The sequence below is a fragment of the Gordionus sp. m RMFG-2023 genome, chromosome 1 (genome assembly GCF_954871325.1).
Source record: "Gordionus sp. m RMFG-2023 chromosome 1, tfGorSpeb1-WG-v2, whole genome shotgun sequence".
Lineage (NCBI taxonomy): Eukaryota > Metazoa > Nematomorpha > Gordioida > Chordodea > Parachordodidae > Gordionus > Gordionus sp. m RMFG-2023.
Window position 1 is genome coordinate 23,873,436 of NC_088775.1, and position 20,813 is coordinate 23,894,248.

General features: G+C 27.4%; 1 protein-coding gene across 3 annotated transcripts; it reads left to right on the forward strand.

The window, feature by feature from the left end:
• Positions 1-358: 358 nt before the first annotated feature.
• LOC135931218 (geranylgeranyl transferase type-1 subunit beta-like) lies at positions 359-20,492 on the forward strand. 3 transcript variants are annotated; one of them, XM_065468173.1, is made up of 10 exons: positions 359-476; positions 520-644; positions 753-808; positions 10,029-10,378; positions 15,549-15,681; positions 16,442-16,487; positions 19,198-19,317; positions 19,546-19,655; positions 19,768-19,879; positions 20,220-20,492. In XM_065468173.1, exons 1-10 carry the CDS (start codon positions 388-390, stop codon positions 20,345-20,347), a joined length of 1,269 nt encoding a protein of 422 aa, XP_065324245.1. In that variant the 5' UTR covers positions 359-387; the 3' UTR covers positions 20,348-20,492. The 3 variants fall into 3 exon arrangements, with proteins under 3 accessions (XP_065324245.1, XP_065324247.1, XP_065324246.1); XM_065468175.1 differs by having other exon boundaries at positions 19,768-19,869; XM_065468174.1 differs by having other exon boundaries at positions 19,768-19,849.
• The last annotated feature ends 321 nt before the right edge of the window (positions 20,493-20,813 follow it).

The window sequence follows — 20,813 nt, forward strand, 5'->3', positions numbered from 1 at the left end:
GTTAAAATATAGTGCTTCATCACCAAAAATATTATTTTGTAACTAACCTCATCTTTTTGTATCTCAACTACTACTTTTTTCCCATTTTTATTAATTTATTTATTTTATTTTTTTAATATATATTTTTTGATATTTAATAATAAATACATATCGAGAACATTATGTCACGATGACATGACGTAACGAGGACATCGGATAATTATAATATAGATAAAGAGATTTAATCTTCAATTTCAATAAAAAATATTAAAATATCGACAAACAAAATTATACTTTATTATGCTATATAAATCTTATAAAATACTACACAAAATAATTTGAGAGAACAGCTGATTTCAATTTTTAACCATTCAAATTTCAACCTTTATATACACGGTATTCATTTTTATGCAACTTTTTATTGATAAACATTTGCGTTTTATCAAATATTGTTTATATTCGTTGCCGGAAAATTGTGCCTATTTGGAAACTAGTCGGTTTAATTACATTATTTATATTTTTATTATATATAATAATAAGGATGACCATATTGTTCTTTTCAATAGCGAGTATTCGAATGTTGGACAAATTAGATTCTATTAATGACATGAAGGATGAAATTATTCAGTGGATTATGTCATTAAGGATCATGTCGGATTCTAAAGGTATTATATATAAACTAATTTATTTTATATTTCTTATAATCATAAATTTTTAAGCCAATAATTATTTTATTTATTGATATATCTATAATTCATTTAAATATCAATTAGGAATTAATAATAAATATTGTGGCTTTACAGGCTCAAACTACCTCAGGACTTCAGATGTAAGATTTGAATTTATTTATAATACAATAAAGTTAGCCAATATACAAAAAAAAATTATCCATCTATATTTACCATCCACCAAGTAGTTAATATCAATATTTCTTAAATAAATTGCTAATTCATTTTATTTGATTTAAAAATTATCCAATATTTAAAATATTAAATTTTAAATTTTTTTAATAATTATGCATGAAATATCTTTTTATAAAGTAATTATATTTTATATCAATATACATAATATAAACTATATTAACAAATGATAATTCCTGTAATTCTAATCTTAATTATGGTTGCAATCTTTTTAAATTTATCTGATGGATACCCCTTTCAAAATTATTTTATTAAGTTTATCTTTTCAACATTTTAAAAAACAAATATAATAAATTATTAGAAAGATATAATATTTTTTTTTCTCTTTTTATCCTTTTTTTATTTATAATTATTACATATATATTACTATATATTTCTTTATTCCATAATTTATATATCATAATACACATTCATACATGAATTGAATAGTAACAAGCATAAAATATTGTTATAACATGATCCTTAAATATGTCTAACCCTTTGTACCTGACTTTTTCACCTCGATGAAAATTTTTTTCAGGAGATATTTATCATAAACACAAATAACACATTTTCATCAAAAAAAATTATTTAGAATATATTTTTATCAAAAGATATTCATGATTCCAATTGATCAATAGTTCATTTAAAAAATACTGGAAGGTCTTCTGGTCTTCTTAGTATTATCCTTTCCTGCTAGCATAAGCCCTTTTGCTATGTGTAAATTAAATATCAACAATGTCATAAATGCTTTCATATGGCATCTATAAAGGAGCCAGGCATTTATTACTGAACAATCCAATAAATGAAAAACCATTCTTATATAATATTGTTTCCATTTAATATCTGTCCAATATAACTTTATAATATGAAGATCTACTCCACCCTTGAAGATATTATTATCGAGAGGCAAAGGACAATATCTCCACTAATACCCAAACATGATTTTATGACATTAGTACACTTTCCCTGGTATATTTCAGAATCATATATAAACCTGGAAAAGCCACATATCTCAAGCACTTTTAACCTTATGGGACTTTGATTTAATGTATTGTCTTAATTTAGAGTGTCCCTTGAAGGGAATTATAAATTCGTTTAAAGCTAACTTCTCTTCAAGTTGAATATTTTAGAATTTTTTTAGTTTGCATATGAAGGGTTGAATTTTGAATAATTTGTTGTATCCTTCCCTATTTACCATATCTTTGTTATTATTATGGAAAAATTTTCAGATCAAAAGGAAACGATTTCGGTATATAGTTTCTTTATGGAATAGATGTTTCAACCGACCAATACTATCCTATAAAAGGCATCTTAACTAAGCTAATATCTAAATGTATCCCAATATATTTTTCAATTTCATTGGTATCTGTATTTATAGATTTACCATATTTATTTCCGATATAAAATTGCTAATTATCTGGCAGTCCAAAAATATACGAAAATAGGTTAGAGGAATTGAATCCTTCAACATAGGGATAAACTCTATTCATGTTTCCGATGCTTTTTTAGACCAAAGAGGGTTGTCTTTTATTTTAGTTAGTATCATCGATTATATGCTCCAATTCAAGACCCAGTTTATTTGTAATATAAGATGATGTCGGGTAATTCATCTGTCAGCAAAGGATAATAATAATTGTCTTCTACGTCTGAACTCTCTATATCAGTATCAGATATATCGCTTTTGGATACTAAATGCATATTGTTATAACAGCTCATATTACATGATTATATAAAATATCTATTTATAACCCATCCCTATATTCAAGAAAAATCACTAATATACATTAGATAATCAGTATAGATAACTATTGCAAAAATCTAACCTAATTAGCCCCCTCCCCTCCTTTTCCCATAACCCTAATCTAAATATCTTAAATAATTTAGCAAAATTTCCATTTATTGATAAAAATATTTTATTGCATTAATAATGGCTATTGATGACATCATGTTTATCATTCTTTGACTGCCATTCCATCAACTGTGTATCATGTTAAATATTCACGAATGTCCTTTCCAGAAAACTCATATAAAATACATCATTCTGTATAAATTCTCAGAATCTGATTTATTAAATATAAAATTTGTTTATGGTAGTAGTAAATTAGTGTCTTTCAAAATATTATTATAGTATTAGGACATGTATTGCATTTAAATGAGGTATAATTCTATTCTTGAATTTTTTAAAATTCAATATATTAAAATTAGATATATTAGCGATAAACTATTTACCTATTTATTAGGGGTGTACCGATACCACTTTTTGGAGGCCTATCTGATCAGATATTCCAGATATTAAATTGATATCGGCCGATAACCGATCCGATATCATATCTAATTTTGTATTCGATAACATTGGTTTTAATTTTTAATATACTTTTTATTAGTATAACATCTATAGTTTTACTATATCATAACATATATCATTTAAATATATTATAATGATCAGTTATAGTTTATATTAAATTCAATTGCTATTATTTATATAATAAGTAATAACATTAATCTATTTACATAATTAGTAATAAACAAATATATTATGAAATTTGAAATTAATATATCTAAGATTTCTTTTTAGAAATACCAAAATTTCCAATTTATCAGAGATCGGTCTGCGATGATGGGGACTGTTAATATCACTAGCATCACTAAAAACAGATTATGAAGATATTAATGAACACTTTTTTAAACAGAATGCGAAAAAAATAACTATATTACAGAATGTTTATTAACTAATTATTACTATTAAAAAAATTAAACATAAAAATATAAAAATAAATAGTTTTTTAGATATAACTTTTTTTAAATTTTGTTAAAAGCGCCATTTTATATCGGATCGGAAAATTTTATATCGGATCGGATCGTGCCGATATTTTAAAATGGGCAAAATATCGGCCCGATCCGATATAAAATATTGGTACATCCCTACTATTTATTTAACCTTGATCTTGAGAAAAATTAAATCTTTATTTAATATAATGTATTAAAAAACAGTTCTTTTAACTATTGAATCTTTAGAGGAAAAAAAATTATCTGACTTTATTTTTTTTAAAAAGTCTCCAAATATATGGAGTCCAATTTCAAAGTCGGATTCATAAATTTTATAATTGAGGTCAAGTACACGGGCTCCACAATAAGTGGGGATGGTCCGGACATTTCAGGGAGAGGGGCAAGGAGCCCAGTTTTGCAGAAATTTTAGTAATCTTTCACTAATCAATCTAACAAAAAAACGAAAATTCACTCGATAAAGGACGACATTATTCACACTTCGGGACAAGCAGAAATTTTTAAAGGGTCTGAAGCATTTATTTAAGTTAATGTTTAATTTCAAGGTATAGTTTAACACCTATTTTGTTTTAATCTATTTATTTAAATTACGTTACAATATAATTTAGATAATCCATAATTCACTTATTATGCCACTATATCATATATTTTAAAACCGAGACGAGACGGTGGCTGCCATGCCGCTGTGTTATAGAGGCTTTTCATCTAATTTAATTATATGAACGAATTTCTCACCACCTCAGATGCCATTTTCCCTCTAATTTAAAGGGAGGCACAAAACAGTACCACAGTAAAAGTGTTATGTTTGCGCGAGACAGTTTAGTTATGGTATCATTTATATTGAGTAAGTCTAGTTTTATTAAACTGTTCGACTTCGCCTATTTTAAATTAAGATTTTCGCCAAAATAATATTATTCAGGGCTCGAGATTTCGTTAATAGATGTCCAAACCGTTTTGTCATCTATGAGCAAAATCTCGAGACTTTCATAGTCTTTTTTTGGTTAAAACATTGGGTAAGTCGTTTTTAAAAATCTAGCCTCTTAACAAAACTAAGTAAGTCATATATTAATCGATAAATAAATATAACTTTAAAAAAATAGCGGAATAATCCAATAAAAAAAATCTATTTGAATAATACTAACGTTTCTCTTATTTGTAAAAAAAAGCTAACGGTATGATCTAAACAAGAAAAACCGAAATACTCCTCACCGTTCTTGGAGCCTGCGTAATCGACCCTGACTTTAACAATAAATATATTTTTTTATAACAAAAATAAGAAAATTTTTTACCCTTGGAAATTTAATTATATACATCCTTAAGGGAATGGGGAATGATCTATAACGTTCGACAATATTCTATAACAAATTAGAATAATTAAATGATCATATTTGGTTGAAATAGAAATATGTTAATGCACAAAATTTTTTAACGTAGACTCTTCTTAACCATAGCATCTTTTCTAAGTTATTTTATGGAAAAATTTCATTTTAAAAAGTGTCCTGAATTATTTTTTACCTACGCTAGGTGTTGCCATGCTTGTTTAGCCACAACTTAGGTCTATAACTTATGTGCCACATTTGGAATTTGAAAAATATATATTTTTTATACATTTTACGGCTAACAAATATTTTACAAAAAACAACATCCGACATTAAATATCACTACATTCTTTATAAAGCTTTTAAATGCTGCCTTGGATGACTCCTAGGCACAAATATTTGCATGGGAAATATTTTTAGCTAATTAAAAAAATTCCATTTTTCATAATTAAATGATTCAAATGGAGGGAGACTGTCTCCCCAGAAAAGACGGAAGATGGTCATTCTATTTCCAAAATTAACTCAAAAACTAAGGTGTATAATTCGCATAAATATTATGATCCTTAAATAGATGATGGCCAGAATTAAAAAAATTAAGTATATAAGTAGTGTTGTTAAAGTTATTTTAGTTATAGAAACAGTTATAGGGTCATTCCATGTCAAATCAATCACTTTTCGGCCGACCCCTTTCGATTTCGATAAAAATTCGTAGGCTGGTTATATATGTTCCCATTAGATTATAAACAAAATTTTAGCGCATTAGAAACTATATTAGCGGAGATATTCGCAGTTAAAGGTCCAAAAAACGTCTTTTTTTGCTTTTTACTGATGTTAAATAATTAGTTTTTAATTTAAAACTAAATATGATCAAATATTGAATCTAATATCAATAGCCAAGTTAATAATTGATGATTATGGCGAAAACATCAAAATTAATTTTTGATAAAATATGGGTCATCTTATGGTCAGTTGAAAACTTGAAATTAATATTTCGAAATGTATATGATCTCCGATTTTTAATTTTTTTAAGAATTATTATCCGTTTACTATTTTTTTAATAATTTATTCGACAATCAGTATGGCTGGGTATTTATTTAAAAAAATATTGGGTTTATTATACTTTAGAAGAAATAGATGGCGCTATATATAATAGTTTTAATATGTTAAAATTTATTTTTTTATTGATTAAAAATATTTTAATGTATATATATCATACTAAATCGATTACAATGTGCATTATATATATTATTTGTAATTCAGATCATAAATTTTTAAAATCTTCACAAATTTTGCCTAATTAAGATAGTTTATAAATTAATTAAATCTTACTTCATCTAAAGGAATACAAAGCCTGGCTAGCTTGTGAGATTCTTCAGGAGATAATATATATGTTCGACTGGTGGGAGTAGAAGGATTGACCAGCGAGAGAATATGAGATTTAGGCAACACTAAAATATTATCTTTCAAAGGAAATTTAAATGAGGCTGAAGGTCCACAAGGGTGTAAAAATCGGATTTTTACTTCTTCATTTGGTTAACTTTTATCGATTATATATCCTAACCACCATTTATCATCATATACACATGTTATATATTCATTAATATTTTAAAATATAATTTTCTCATTTAAAAACGGAACTTGTTTTATATTATATTTTTTGGAATTAGAGTATATTTTGGTTTTTAGTTTATTTTGATCAATGGGAATAATCCCGTGAATTTTTTGGGTACCATGTATGGGCAGTGCAGAATTAAATCTTTTACGAAGGGCTAATTCCTCTTCGATATATTCTTGATTGGATACATATTCAAATTGAATATTAATATTTTCTTTAGCATAATTATATAATTCTAATGGTTAGGATTTGATTTTTATTTGGCCTTTGAAGACTAGCTCTGGCAACTAATCTTTTGACAGTTCCTCCGATACCGTCACATGCATTTTTGCCGTGAGCAGTGACAAAGAAATGCTATTCGGCAGGAATATTAAAATCGTATTTATGAAGGCATATGTTCAGAAAATTTTTGCGATTCTTGTATTGAGACGCGGCTTCATCCGAAAAATATATTATTTTTTATGGTTTAGAATGAAATTTGGCTGTTAAGAATTTAATGAATTTTTTTTGATAAAGGTGGACTGCACTAGTAAGTATTATGGCTTAATGATTCGGACAAAATAACAAAATTTATATTTTTTAATTCTTCTCCAGATTTATAATATGCTACAAATGGATGTATAGTGGCCTGCACATTGTTCCAATGAAATCCCTGAACTTCATCTTGTAAAATGAAGGAATAATTTTCAGAATAATCTAGAATTGTTAAAAATTCCTCATCTTTTAAATTTTCTTTGGAATTCTTCAAAAATAAACTTTGTGTTTAGCTATAAACGAGTGACGCAGTAAAATTTGAACTTTTTATAATAGATATTCGATGAAACCATCAATGGACTTTATAATAGTTTCAAGATTTGCTCTATCCACCGTGATCCATTGTTTAAACGTGACATATTCTATACGATTTCTCTGAAACAATTCATATAATTGGCCCATAAGAGATTCTATACCAGGGCATTGATCACAATTTGTTAAATAACATTTTGGCTGAGATGGATTATAAATAATTTGCGCCAAAAGATTGTTATAAGAATTTATACAGTAATCTTCTCCTGCTGTAATTTCAGCTATTACATTTGTCATTAATTTCACATTCTGATGAATGGCGCAGACACAAACAGTGTGTGTGCCATCCAACTAAAATTCAGTTTTTTGGTCTAAGTTCGGCAAATTTAGGGAATCCAATTGATATACTTGGGTATTCTTCCTTAAACATCTTGAATATTTCTTTAAGATTATTTAATATAAATCTTTGCTAATTCTTTCTCGCCTTTAACAGATACACAATCTTTTATTCCAGGCATGAGTCGGCTTATTTCATCAGAAATATAATTTTGTTATTTTTATTGCTTAAAAAATTTTTCAAAATCTTTGAAATTTTCTTTATCTCTGGTTATTTTAATAATGTAAGATAATGACAATTTCATAACATTCTTGGTCTTAATGGGTATGACTTAGTCTGGGGAGGGGGTGGATAGGGGGTTGGGGGTAGGCCTGGTAATTAATGCGATTTTCGATTTTTCCCTTAATAATTTTTCTGCACCCCTTTAATCCTGCTTTTTTGTTCGTGTGCTAGTCCGATTTTTTAATTATTTTAATTTACAATGAAATATTAAAAAAATTATTAAAATTTTTTATCCTGCGAATATCTCAGGGGAATAAGGTTTACAAAGTTATATAATCGAATTTTATGATATATTTACATTAAAATATTTTTAATCAATAAAAAAAATGAATTTTAACATATAAAACTATTATATATAGCGCCATCTATTTTTTTTAAAGTATAAAAATCGCAATATTTTTTTAAATAAATATCCAGCCATGCTAATTGTTAAAGAAATTATTAAAAAAATAGTAAACGGATAATATTTCTTAAAAAAATTAAAAATCGGAGATCATATACATTTAGAAATATTAATTTCAAGTTTTCAACTGACCATAAGATGACCCATATTTTAAAAAAAATTATAATTATCAATTATTAACTTAGCTATTGATATTAGATTCAATATTTGATCATAATTAGTTTTAAATTAAAAACTAATTATTTAACATCAGTAAAAAGAAAAAAAAGGCGTTTTTTGGACCTTTAACTCCGATTATCTCCGTTAATATAGTTGCTAATGCGCTAAAATTTTGTTTATAATCTAATGGAAACATATATAACCAGTCTACAACTTTTTATCAAAATTGAAAGGGGTCGGCCGAAAATCTTGATTTTTTTGCTCATTTGACATGGAATGACCCTATATTACTAAAAATGGTTTTAGTTAATTATTATATTCTTCGAAAAATAAGCAAATTTGAGTAACTTAAAAAAATTAGTTTAAAAAAATGACAGTTATATTTTATAAAATATACATTAAAAACTATTATACAATTAGTTGGAGTTTTATTTTTTCTAAGAAGTTGGTATTCATGCATGTATAACTATTTGCAACTAGTTATCTGTTCACATTTAATTTTAGGGTTTCCCATCCAAATATTGAAAAATCGCAATCAAAAAAGGCAAAAGTTTGATCAAAGAAGGAAAGTGTTAATCACGATGGTAGCAAAGGCTTAGAAAAAAGTTCTATAAAGGAGAAAGTCCGATCAAAAAAGGAGTGTTAATCAAGAAAGGAAAAGTACCAAGGGCTTAGGAAAAAGTTTGATCAAAAAAGGAAAAGACCAAACACTTTTAAAAAGTTCGATCAAAAAAAAAAGTCAATTAAAAAAGAAGTCCAGGAGAAAAGGAAAAGTAAAAATTAAAAAATTAAAAAATTAAAACTTATTCAAAATAGAAAATCGTTTATATCTTTTTTGTCATTTTTTAACCCTGAAATATGATTTTTTTTAAATTTAAAGTTAGAACTAAAATAAATAGAAAAATTAAAAAAAACCAAAAATTGAGAAAAATCATATTTTATCAGGGTTATAAAAATGACTTAATTTTTTTTAAAAATAACGATTTTCCTTTTTAAATTTTCCTTTTTTCGGACTTTTTACTTTTTTGATAAAGATTTCCTTTTTTGAATAAGAAATCCTGTAACATGGCATTTTTCATTAAGACTACTAGTAAGCAGATAGAGATCTTGTGAATATCTAACCTCCCCAGTATTATATAATTCTTTTCTAAACGACGGAAGAATCATTCTTAAAAATATATTTTGAAGCAATTTGAATGTAAAACAATTGGTGAAAATTTATTTTAACTTCTTCTATAATTTTTTTTTATAAATATATAAAAATTTTAATTGAATTATAATATAAATTAATTACATATACTCACCCAAAATGGCATCACCAGCGGCATTTAAATGAATAAATCGTCTGTCTAGATAATATAATGTTATTGAACTGTCCACTTTAGCGATGGCAATGCAAGCACATGTATATTTGTAGCATCCTTTTATTCTTATTTTAAAAATGACATGCCTTTTTTTAAAGGAAGAAACTCAGTGCAAGATCCAAAAAGGTGACTCCGACTATGTCAGAATAAAATGTAAAGATCCCGGCATTTTGTTTTCCGATGAAAACAGTTGTTCTCACATAACCATGACTTTGAGTGCCCTATTGTCGCTTGTGATATTATGCGATAATAAAAAAATTACCCGAGATACAAATGATAATAAAGAACAAGACGATTACGATGTCATAAACTATTTAAATAAAAACCTTAAACAATTATTACCTAGCCTTATCGCACCACCATCAAATGCCAGAATTAACGGCGCCGATTTATTAGACAAAGAAGCTATCCTTGTCGGTCTTTCCAATTTGCAGAACATAGATGGAAGGTTGATTTAAGAGATATATCATTTTTTAAAAATTAATTTATCTGCTAAGTTTTTCCAGGAAAAAAATTATCCTGAATTCTCACGCGAGAATTCGGAATCTCAATTTTAAATCATCTACTAGGGTTAGTGTTGTTAAACCGCTCGATTTTTATAAACGACTAACTTAATATTTTAGCCAAAAAAGGTTATGCAAGTCTCGAGATTTCGTTAATAGATGTCCAAACTATTAGTTGCCCACAGTAAGAATATCGTTGTTCCTCTAGAATAGTTGTCAAAGATAATTATTTGAAACCCAAAACTCACAAAATGCCGAATAATTTTATTGGTAAAATAAAAATGAAGTCTCGTAGTAATAATATTGTCAAAAATCGGCCCTTTTATATCATACAAATAAAATAAATAATCCAAAATAAAATAATATAGGACTCATCCTGAGTCTTACAAATTATATAATTCAAAATCAAATACTAGCGCCGTTGTTACACATCCATGTTATTTCGCTTAAAAAATAATAATGATAAGAAGATATACAACAAAATAAAGAAAAATGACCTCAATTATAACTAGACCTGTGCGCCGGCGAAACAATCGTCTGCCGGCGCAATTTTCAAAAATCTAATCGACGGCCGGCGGGCGCCAATTTTTAGCCACCGTCAACAAAATCACATAAATTTTTTTTAAAAAAAAACTTATATACATTACTCTACAGATATCTCGGCATATTTTTTAATATTTATTTAATAGAACACTCATTATAAATCCAAAATCAATTTCGTAATTTTATAATTATCATGTATAAAAATTATTTTATTTAAATTTTCGGGACATAATGATGATCTCCTTGAATTTAACGTCAATCTAGCGGTAGTGAAAACTCCACTAGGTGTGCTAGTCGCCGGAATACAAAAAATTTTTTGGCGAGCCTGGAAAGATTGGGAAGTTCGCTCTTCTTTTCTCTCCAAAAATTTAGAACGTCCATATCTTGTGAATGTCGTTTTCCAAGAAGAATGTGGTATTCTTGATCTAAGTCACCTAACGTGGAATCATAATTTATATTTGTTGAATGTTTATTTGCCAATCTTGTCAATTTACTTGAATTTAATAATTTCTCTTGATCCTCAATAGCTATATTTACTACTTGAATATCATCATTCTCTATAAGTTTAAGATGTTTTATTATAAATTCTGAAGCTGAGCAATTTTGCTCTATTATATACTTTGACATAATTGTCAATTTTTGAAATCTTGGATCTAAAAGAGGAACCAATACCTAGATAATTTTAAATAAAAAATAAATGAATATACTTATATATTATTACTTGCAGATCACAAACCGGAAATTGTAATGCAAATTTTAGCATATTTTCCTTAAATAAAATGATTTCAGAACTATCACTATTATTTACTATCAAATGCGTTTCAATTTCACTTCTAAAAAGTAACGCAAAGTTTAAAGTAAGCCCTTTTTATACTGAAAGAAATTCGACATTTCTTTAAATTTTTAAAGAAATGCTAATATCTACCTGATCAGATTCATAGTTTGATAATTTGAAAAAGTGTTTCCCAATTCTTTTCAAAACATTATTAATTAAATTCTTATTTAATCCAAATACGCTTTCTAGCATAATTACTATACTATGTCAACTTGTTGGGATATTTAATTATAAGGTTTTCATATGCGTGGAATTATTATCATTAGAATTGCCAATTCGAAAGCGGGGAACCGGGTATAGATCAGTGCTGTTAAGATCTAACATCTCTGATGTTAAATCTATTGTACTTAGGCATTTTCTTTGATCTTCTTCGAATTATTTAACCTCTGCATTTTTATATCTTATATCTTAGAGCAGTAATAATTTCTCTAATTCTTTTGATGAGATTTTCAACAAAGGGTACCTTTTTAATACCATCTACTGTAACCAGATTGTATAAACTATGACCCAAACATAAGTGGTGTTCATATTCACCTAATCGAACACCTTTTCTAATATTAAGCCGGTAAGCCCAGCATCTGTGACCATTTGTATTTTTTCTTTTTTATATTAAATTCCTCTTCTATTTTATCAATCTCAGTTAGAATAGTTTCACTTGTGTGTTTTTGGGCTATATAATGAGTTGATAAAGTAAAGTAATCATTTCAAAATTATCATTTATTAAATGAAGTGTAAATGTAATATAGTTTCTTCTTCTGTATTAATCTGTCCACATATCAAATGTAATTGAGCAAAATTTTGGCCCTGAATTAATTTGATCTTGTACATGTGCTTTCATTGATATAAAAACATCATTAAGAGCAGTAAGGCATAGTGTTGTCCTGTCTGGCAAATCAGAATTAGAATTGATAACTTGATATTTCTAAAATAGTATTTTAAAATTTATAACAGAAAATCATTATATCTCAATTTATATCAGACAACAAATTAGGGAGAATTTATCAAGAAGAAATAAATTTTTAAAAATTTATTCTGGGTTGCAAAGCTAGACAAAAACAGCTGATTAGGGCAAATGCATATCTATGTGTAATCATATTGTTAGCATGGCTATGAATTCAACTATTGTAAACCTTCCTCAGTAGCCAATACTATTTAAATAGAATAAAAAACATAAAGGTAGATATATTATTATAGATAATATATCTTATAAATTTAATACCTTCAAAAAATCTTTCATTCCTATATTATTAATTGATTGAAAAGGTAATAAGTCAACACTACATAATAACACATAATTTCTTGCTAGAAGCCATTTTTTAGATGTTTTAGAATTAGCTTGTAATTTTGTTTTGAATATAAAATATTTTTTTAAATCTTGCGATTTTGATGAAGTATCTTCTTTAATATTATGTTCAGAAGTCACGTGTTTTAACAAATTTCCTGTGCTAATGTTTAATAAAAAGTTTTGAATTTTATAGCTAGATTATATTTTACAAAAAATATATTTTAATTTATTAAAGATTTTGGCTATATATGAGAAAATTTTAAAAAAATATACTGTGAAAATGGCTTATTTGAATCATCATCGTCTCCAATAGCCTTTTTAAAGCAACAATTGCAGTAAAATTTGTCAGAATTTATGGAAATTGTTTTATTATCTCTTTTTAAGTGTAAGTAACCAAAAAATTCCAAACTAATAATTTTTTATTATTTAATGTTATAATACTAAATTATTTATAGATTTATTAAATGTAGATGCATCCATTTTAAAAATATGTAAAATTATGGTAACATCTGGAATTTTAGATTTTTGATTGATAAAATCCTGAATGACATTAAAAAAATTACAACAGTGAGGTTGATCAATTATTAGAATAAAAAGGTATAAAATATGAAAGAAATTTCTACGCCGGCGTGATTTTCATAAACGGCGGCGTTTTCGGCGTAACCAAAAAAGTCGGCGGCCGGCCAACGGCCTGTCGGCGCACAGGTCTAATTATAACACAGACCTTTCTACCATCTATGAGCAAAATATTCAGACTTGCATAATATTTTTAGCTAGAATATTGGGTTATTCTTTTCTAAAAATCGAGCCTAACAACACTTAGGGTGATTAAAATTTTTTTTTGATTATACAGGAAATGTGTTCTAGTATGTTTATACTACCTAAGTGCCCTATGTATAAGTCAGAATTGTTAAAAGATACTTTTAAAATGAATCTAGATACAGATATTGTCTAAATCTGTTACAAATGCATAAGTATACCGTTAAATTTTTTACCGATATGTCTAAATATAGATACAATTATATTATAATTATGCAAATATATATAATTTAGGATTCTATTTTTAAAATTCAAATTTTGAAGTGAGCTAAAACATTTTATTGAACTATTTTATAATTTACATACAAATATAATTAAATTTTAATAATACATATAGCCACCCCCTTTTATCTGTAAGTTTTTAACCAAACTAAAAGCTTTTCCACCGGGACACTTAACGGCAGATTGGTTTTATATTTAATGAATAACAACTTTATTATCATTAAATATATTAAAATCCGGATATTTATTTTTAAAAAAAATCATTCGAAATTTGAGGAGGGTCAAAACACCATCTAAGGGGTACCTAAAAAATGTGATATTAGATTATTTGATTTCCTACAGAGATTTTCTAGAAATATTAATCCAAAAATTATGTATATATTTTTTGAATTATATAAACAAATAATATAAAATTTTGTCGTCATTTATTGCTTAAAGTAAAAATTATCTGGTTTGTTTTTATAATGAAATAAACTCGGACATTACAATGATAATTAATTTTTTTTAAAGTTAAAAATTTTATAATGTTCAACTAGCATGAAATCAACATGATTAATTCGAGCCAACACTTGTTTTCAATAAATTTCGTATATGTATATATAATAAAATGTCACGTGACGGGAAAATCCGTTCTAGATCGATTTAATAATAATTTCAAAAATTGATGTGTATAAAAAATATAAGTTTTCTATAGACGCAAAAATATAAGTAAAAGTAATGAAAAGGATTATATGTATAACTATAAGTAACAAAAAAGTATCTTTATATGATTCAAGTTCTATCATAATATGATTTGTATTGATGGTTCATGTAATGTTCTTGTATTAATATGTCTTGCCAGTGTTTGTTTTGAATCCACTCTCTCAATTACATTGACTGGGTTTTCTTAGGTCGGGATCCATGGTATACTTTGGTGACTTAAGTGAAGTGGGTGATGCCAATTATCTCCATTGTTTTTGTTAAGATTATTTCTAGCGTGGGGAACGGCAACCTCTTTCTCATCATAATATGCTGTAGGGGAGTCTTTATGTACCCGAGGTAAGATGTTAAGTATTATGTTTTAAATTGAAAAATTAATTAAATTTATATACCTTTTTGCTTTTTTAAAAATTTCATGGATAATTGCATGAATGTAATATGAGATAACTAAGGAGGATTGTTTATATATGGTGGGCTCAGGCTTTAAAAATAAATAACGATTTCAGGGCATTTCCCAAAAATAACTAAAAGGAAACCGATTAGTGAACTGGTCTTTATTTTGACCATGGCAATAATCCGGTCTGATATTTACTTCTGTTCGTTTTGTGACATTCAACTGTCCTCCTTTTTTATTAATTATTCTTACTTACATCTTTTAGAAATGCGATAACTAATTATCAATAAATATATGGATTTTTCATTTAACAAAAAGTTTTAGGCCCACTGTCCATGAAGGTGAAAGCGATTTGCGTTTTGTGTATTGCGCGTCGGCGATATGCCACCTTTTAGATGACTGGTCTCACATCGATGCATCGCAAATGATCTCCTTCATAATGTCTTGCAAGGTTTGAGTTTATTTTACTACTAGAACCTATCCGAAAATTATCGTATCAGTTCATTACCGCGAAATTTTTTCCGCGAAAGGCATAATCTCAAACGGATAATTGAGCCATTTTAATTACCGCCTAAATGCAATATCTTATTTTAAAAAATTACCTTTTCGCATAAATTATCATCATCATCAGTTTTTAAGATGTTTTTATCTTTGAGGACTAGTCTTTGCTTTTTCTTCTATCGACGAAAGGATATTTTCAAGTTAGTAGTAAATTTATTTCCACTACATTTGCCCAACTTGTTTGGATCTTTATTTTAGGTCTCATATTCATATTTTCCATTAACTCAACTATAGTTTAGTTCGGTGGCTCAGTAAAGATTTGCTAACTCTATTAGTCTAATGATTTATGAGAGAAGGTTTGATCTAGATTAATTTACTCTTAATTATATTTTAAAAGTTATATTTGTAAGTGTTAAACTTAAAATAATCAACAATCTTTATTTCGTAATATATTATTATTATAACATTAAATTTGCGAATCAGCTAAATAATCGCTAAATTGCTTTAGCCATAATATATTTACTGCGGTATAATGCCTTTTGCAGAAAGATTCAACGGTATTGACGTGTTATTTAAATCTGACCCCTAGTATTCAATTATGACCCTGATTTAATTTCAAATTGTATTTATAGAACCTTATAACACAAAATGCCGAATCAGGTTTTAATCGACTTCCTATATCCTTAATTCATTTTCTTTCTTAAAAAAAGAGTTACGAAGGAGGGTTCGGTCAAGTTCCCGGGGCCGAGTCGCATGGTAATATACTATTTTTTATTTTTTTTCTCGAAATATTAGATTTAGAGCAATGACATTAATTTCACCTATTCATTCATGCTTAGGATGTATGTACCATTATAATGAATGAACGGTAAATCTAGGAGATTAGTGTTTTTTTCTGGCGATGTACCCGAATTTTTGGTTCAGTTTCGCAGATCTACTAAATAATCCATTTTTATTTAAAACTGCGGCATAATTGATGCAGGATAACACCAGCAATTTTTAATGGAAAAAAGCATTTTTGAATAATATATTTAATTATGCCCTGTCTACAGAAAGTCTTGTATTTTTCTTTATAAAGTTTGCGCAATTAATTACTCCTATATTTCATGACTCACCATGAATTGTTTTTTTCTCGTTTTTTTACATCCCTATTTATTACTAAATAATTATTCTGCGAGGAATATCCAAATCATCAAATGGGTCGCCTCCTTAATCGTTTTACCTATTATTGTTAGATATATTATATGAGAGTTGTTAAAATAGTTACAAAAATGTGATCTATGAATCTAGATGCATTTCCATAAAAGTATCTGTATCGAGATTTATAGGCTATATTCCATTTAGAAAGTATATTTTAACAACTCTGAATATTATATTAGGAGGATGTAAAAAAATAAAATGCCTATTTCGCCTCTCAACGCAAACGTAGAACATATGTTAATCCTTAAAATATATTAAGTTGACACACATTTCGCAATGGTGATCATTTCCTTTAAGGTTGACCTAGGTCTTGGGACTTATTTCATTGTTTCGCAACTTTTATTATAAACCTTATTACCTTGTTTCCTTTTTAAAACTGTTTTAATTTATTTTCAGTGTGTCTAGCATGTGTGGGAGAAATAATTTTCTTATAGGTTCACTGAAGGGTAGGTTATAATCATTTTTTAAAAAAGTAAAAGGAGGGAAGGAAGGGCAAATTATAGTATTTACTTCAAGTTATTTTCTCTAATGTAGGTAGATTGTTGCATCATATTTTTTTATGAATTAGAACCCATTTTAAAATTTATAAGGACCGGAAGCAGGACCCCGTTTTAAGATTTCTAAGGACCGGAGGCAAAAACAATTTAAAAAAACGGGAACCAGGACAAGAGCCACCTTTAAATTTATTCTAGCCGGAAATCCAAACCGGCAAAGAACCCTTTTAACATATATAGGGACCGACAACAGAAACCCATTTAAAAATTTTATTTTTATAAAACAGAAACCCATTTTAAATATTCTAGGGACCGGAAATAGAAACCCATTTTTAATTTTCTAAGACCGAAACCGATTCTAACAAAAGTGCAATTAATTTATATGATATATAAATTGTTATGGTTAAAAATGATATGTGATTTATTCTCATCCTAGTAGAATCGAGACCAGTACCCTTTATATTTCTGGCTCTAAAATCGGATTCGTGATTTCATATCTTTATTTTTTCTTTCCAATATTGGTGTTTATTTTAAATAAAGTTTTAAACAGCTCCATAGTCTATTCTTAATAAACGATTAACTAAATCAAGATCTTCGCCAAAATATTATTACCTAAGATTCGAAACTTCGCCAATAGAAATCCAAACCTTGCCATCTGTTGGCAGCATCTTTAAGTTTGGGTAATTTACTTTTGCTAAAATCTTGAGTTCGCCATTTTAATAAATCGGCTATTTGAGCCGTTCAACAACACTAATGGCTTTCTATCGAAGTTGGTAATGAACCCTTGATTTTTTTTCTTATTCAAAAAAATGTAGTTAAGGTATATTTGTAAAAAAGATATTTTTAAATATTCAAAATCAAGAAATTCTTGTTTGTCAATATTTAAAAATGAATTTCGGTTTTTGTGTGTTTTTCGATATTCTTTGTAAAATAAAAGAAATAATGTTAGAATTTATTTAGATTAATATAATAGCCAGGGACTTTGCTTAAGTTCGGATATCAAAACTCAATTTTATAATTAAGTATTTTATCATCTTGAAATGTTTACATATGTTTTATATATACACATGTCACAATTAGGTGGCGATTCATTCTCGATTGGGATAAGGACTCCCCGTGGATTCGTAATTTCTCTATTTTAAATCATTAGCTTAGTGCTATTTTTAAATTTAAAAAAAATCTGAGCTAACTGCAAATTTATTCTTGCAGTGTGCAACCCATATAGATTTTTCTAAAAAATAATATGCAAAAGTTCAGAAAATTTCCAAAAATTCACAAGACCCGCTAAAGATAGCTACCCGATCGGTAGGTGACAAAGCATCTTCCCGACCCGTTAAGTGGGTTGGTCCGAATAAGTCGGGTTTTTCGCACCTCTACTCTCCGCATACTGAAATATATTTCTAAAGTCAAATAAGATTTTTAAAAAAATTTAATTATTGCCCTCAGTAAATGGTATAAAAGAGAGATTCCGAAACCCTAGGAGTTCATATCCAAATAAGACATATCTTTTGCTGAGTATTATAATGTTCATTACCTACTCTTTTGCCAAAGTGCATTTTTCGATAAATGAATCCTTCAATACTTTATTTCTTTACTATCACCAATAAAAATATTAAAATATAATTTCTAATATATTTACATTAGTATAGTGTGATCTCTTATCTAAAATACAAAAAAAAAATTTTTTAAATACTTTTCTAAAAAATTATAAAAATTAGATATAATACTAATTAAAATATGATATTTTTCTAACTTGTATTCTTTGCATTTAGGAGGTTCTACATTTTGTGCTGTGGCCAGTTTGAAGCTTGCTGGTAAATTACATCTTATCACGGATAACCAAGAGATCAAGGAGAATCTCCTTCGATGGTGTATGTTTAGACAGCAACAATGTATTTATGCTATTTTTTTTACATGAAAAGAAGGTAGGAAAAAAGAAGAAAAAAAATTGATTTCCGATTTCAATAATTTGAAAGTTATTTTATTTCAATTTTAATTGGTTGAATTAACATTCACAGTATTATCTACTTTTCTAAATTTTAAAGAAAGAAAAAAAGTTTAAAAATAATATCTATTGTTATTAGAAGTGATTTGTTTAATATATTACATTAATATCTAAGGCCAATCACTGAATGCCAACAGCGACATCATATTATGCTCGGGGTTTAACGGAAGACCCAACAAGGACGCCGACAGTTGCTATAGTTTTTGGATCGGTTCCACCTTAAAAGTATTAATGTTTTGATTATTGATATTGAATGATTATTAAAAATATAAATTACATTTTTTTTCACTTTTTTTCCCTCGAATAACAATTTTTTTTTATTACAACATATTATCAGATTTTAGGTTGCCTTTCTCATATAAATGTCGAAGCTAACCAAACCTTTTTGCTCAACGTGTCTCAAGATCTCCGGAAGGGAGGTTTCAAGAAAGCTATCAACGTTTATTCTGGTTTATTTGTATATTGTTAGTCACATATAAGTGTCCCTTTTCAATCTAGTCAACCTGGTTAAGAGTCATTTTTGTTTTTTGGGGAAAAAGTCAGTGTTTAGCGCGTTATATGACTTAAAACAGCTATAAATAACGTAATTATAATATTATTTTACTTAAATTTTGAGAGATTATTTCGTTAATAATTAATAATCAAATTGTGTCCCGATGGATATAAGAGGATAATAATGTTTTTTCAAAAATCTAACAGAAGGAAAATTTTATAGTTCAACCTTATTCTAATTTCTCTTAGCCGTTATCGAAACCGTATTATTATATATCGATAATAATGATTATAAAGATCCTCTTCACACGTTCCTCAGTTTATCAGCCCTCACCATGTTTTCTCACCTGCAAGATAGTAAATATTTAAGTCCGTCTCTTGCTCAATTAACCGATATTCAGCCCGCGCTGATGTTACCTTTTTGAAACTTTTGCAAAGAATTTTTTTCTCATTCGAAATATTCTTCACAATTCGAATTCATTCTATAGTCAATGATCTTACATGACGAGAATAATTATTTATCCTTTTTTATAAATAAATTTACGTGAAACGATTGTATCTTGTATGTATATCGGCTAAAATTATTTATTATTTTTTAATTTTATCAGCTATTCTGGTATATATTAAATAAAAACTGATATATTTTAATATTATACGAATATTTTATTTTTTCTTGGGGGGGGGGGTTATTGGCATATTTAGAGGTTAACTATGGTAAGCCAGTTTGCCCCTCTAATTGGAAGTATTCATTCAACCTACTCTTAGGTCCGGTCCGATGTCACGATTCTCTTTCCAAAATATGTTAATTCGAATCCTATTCTGTTGAGAAAAATAAATAAAAGCTCTGAATTAGCGAACAAACTGGTATTTACCCGGAAAGAAAATAATCCC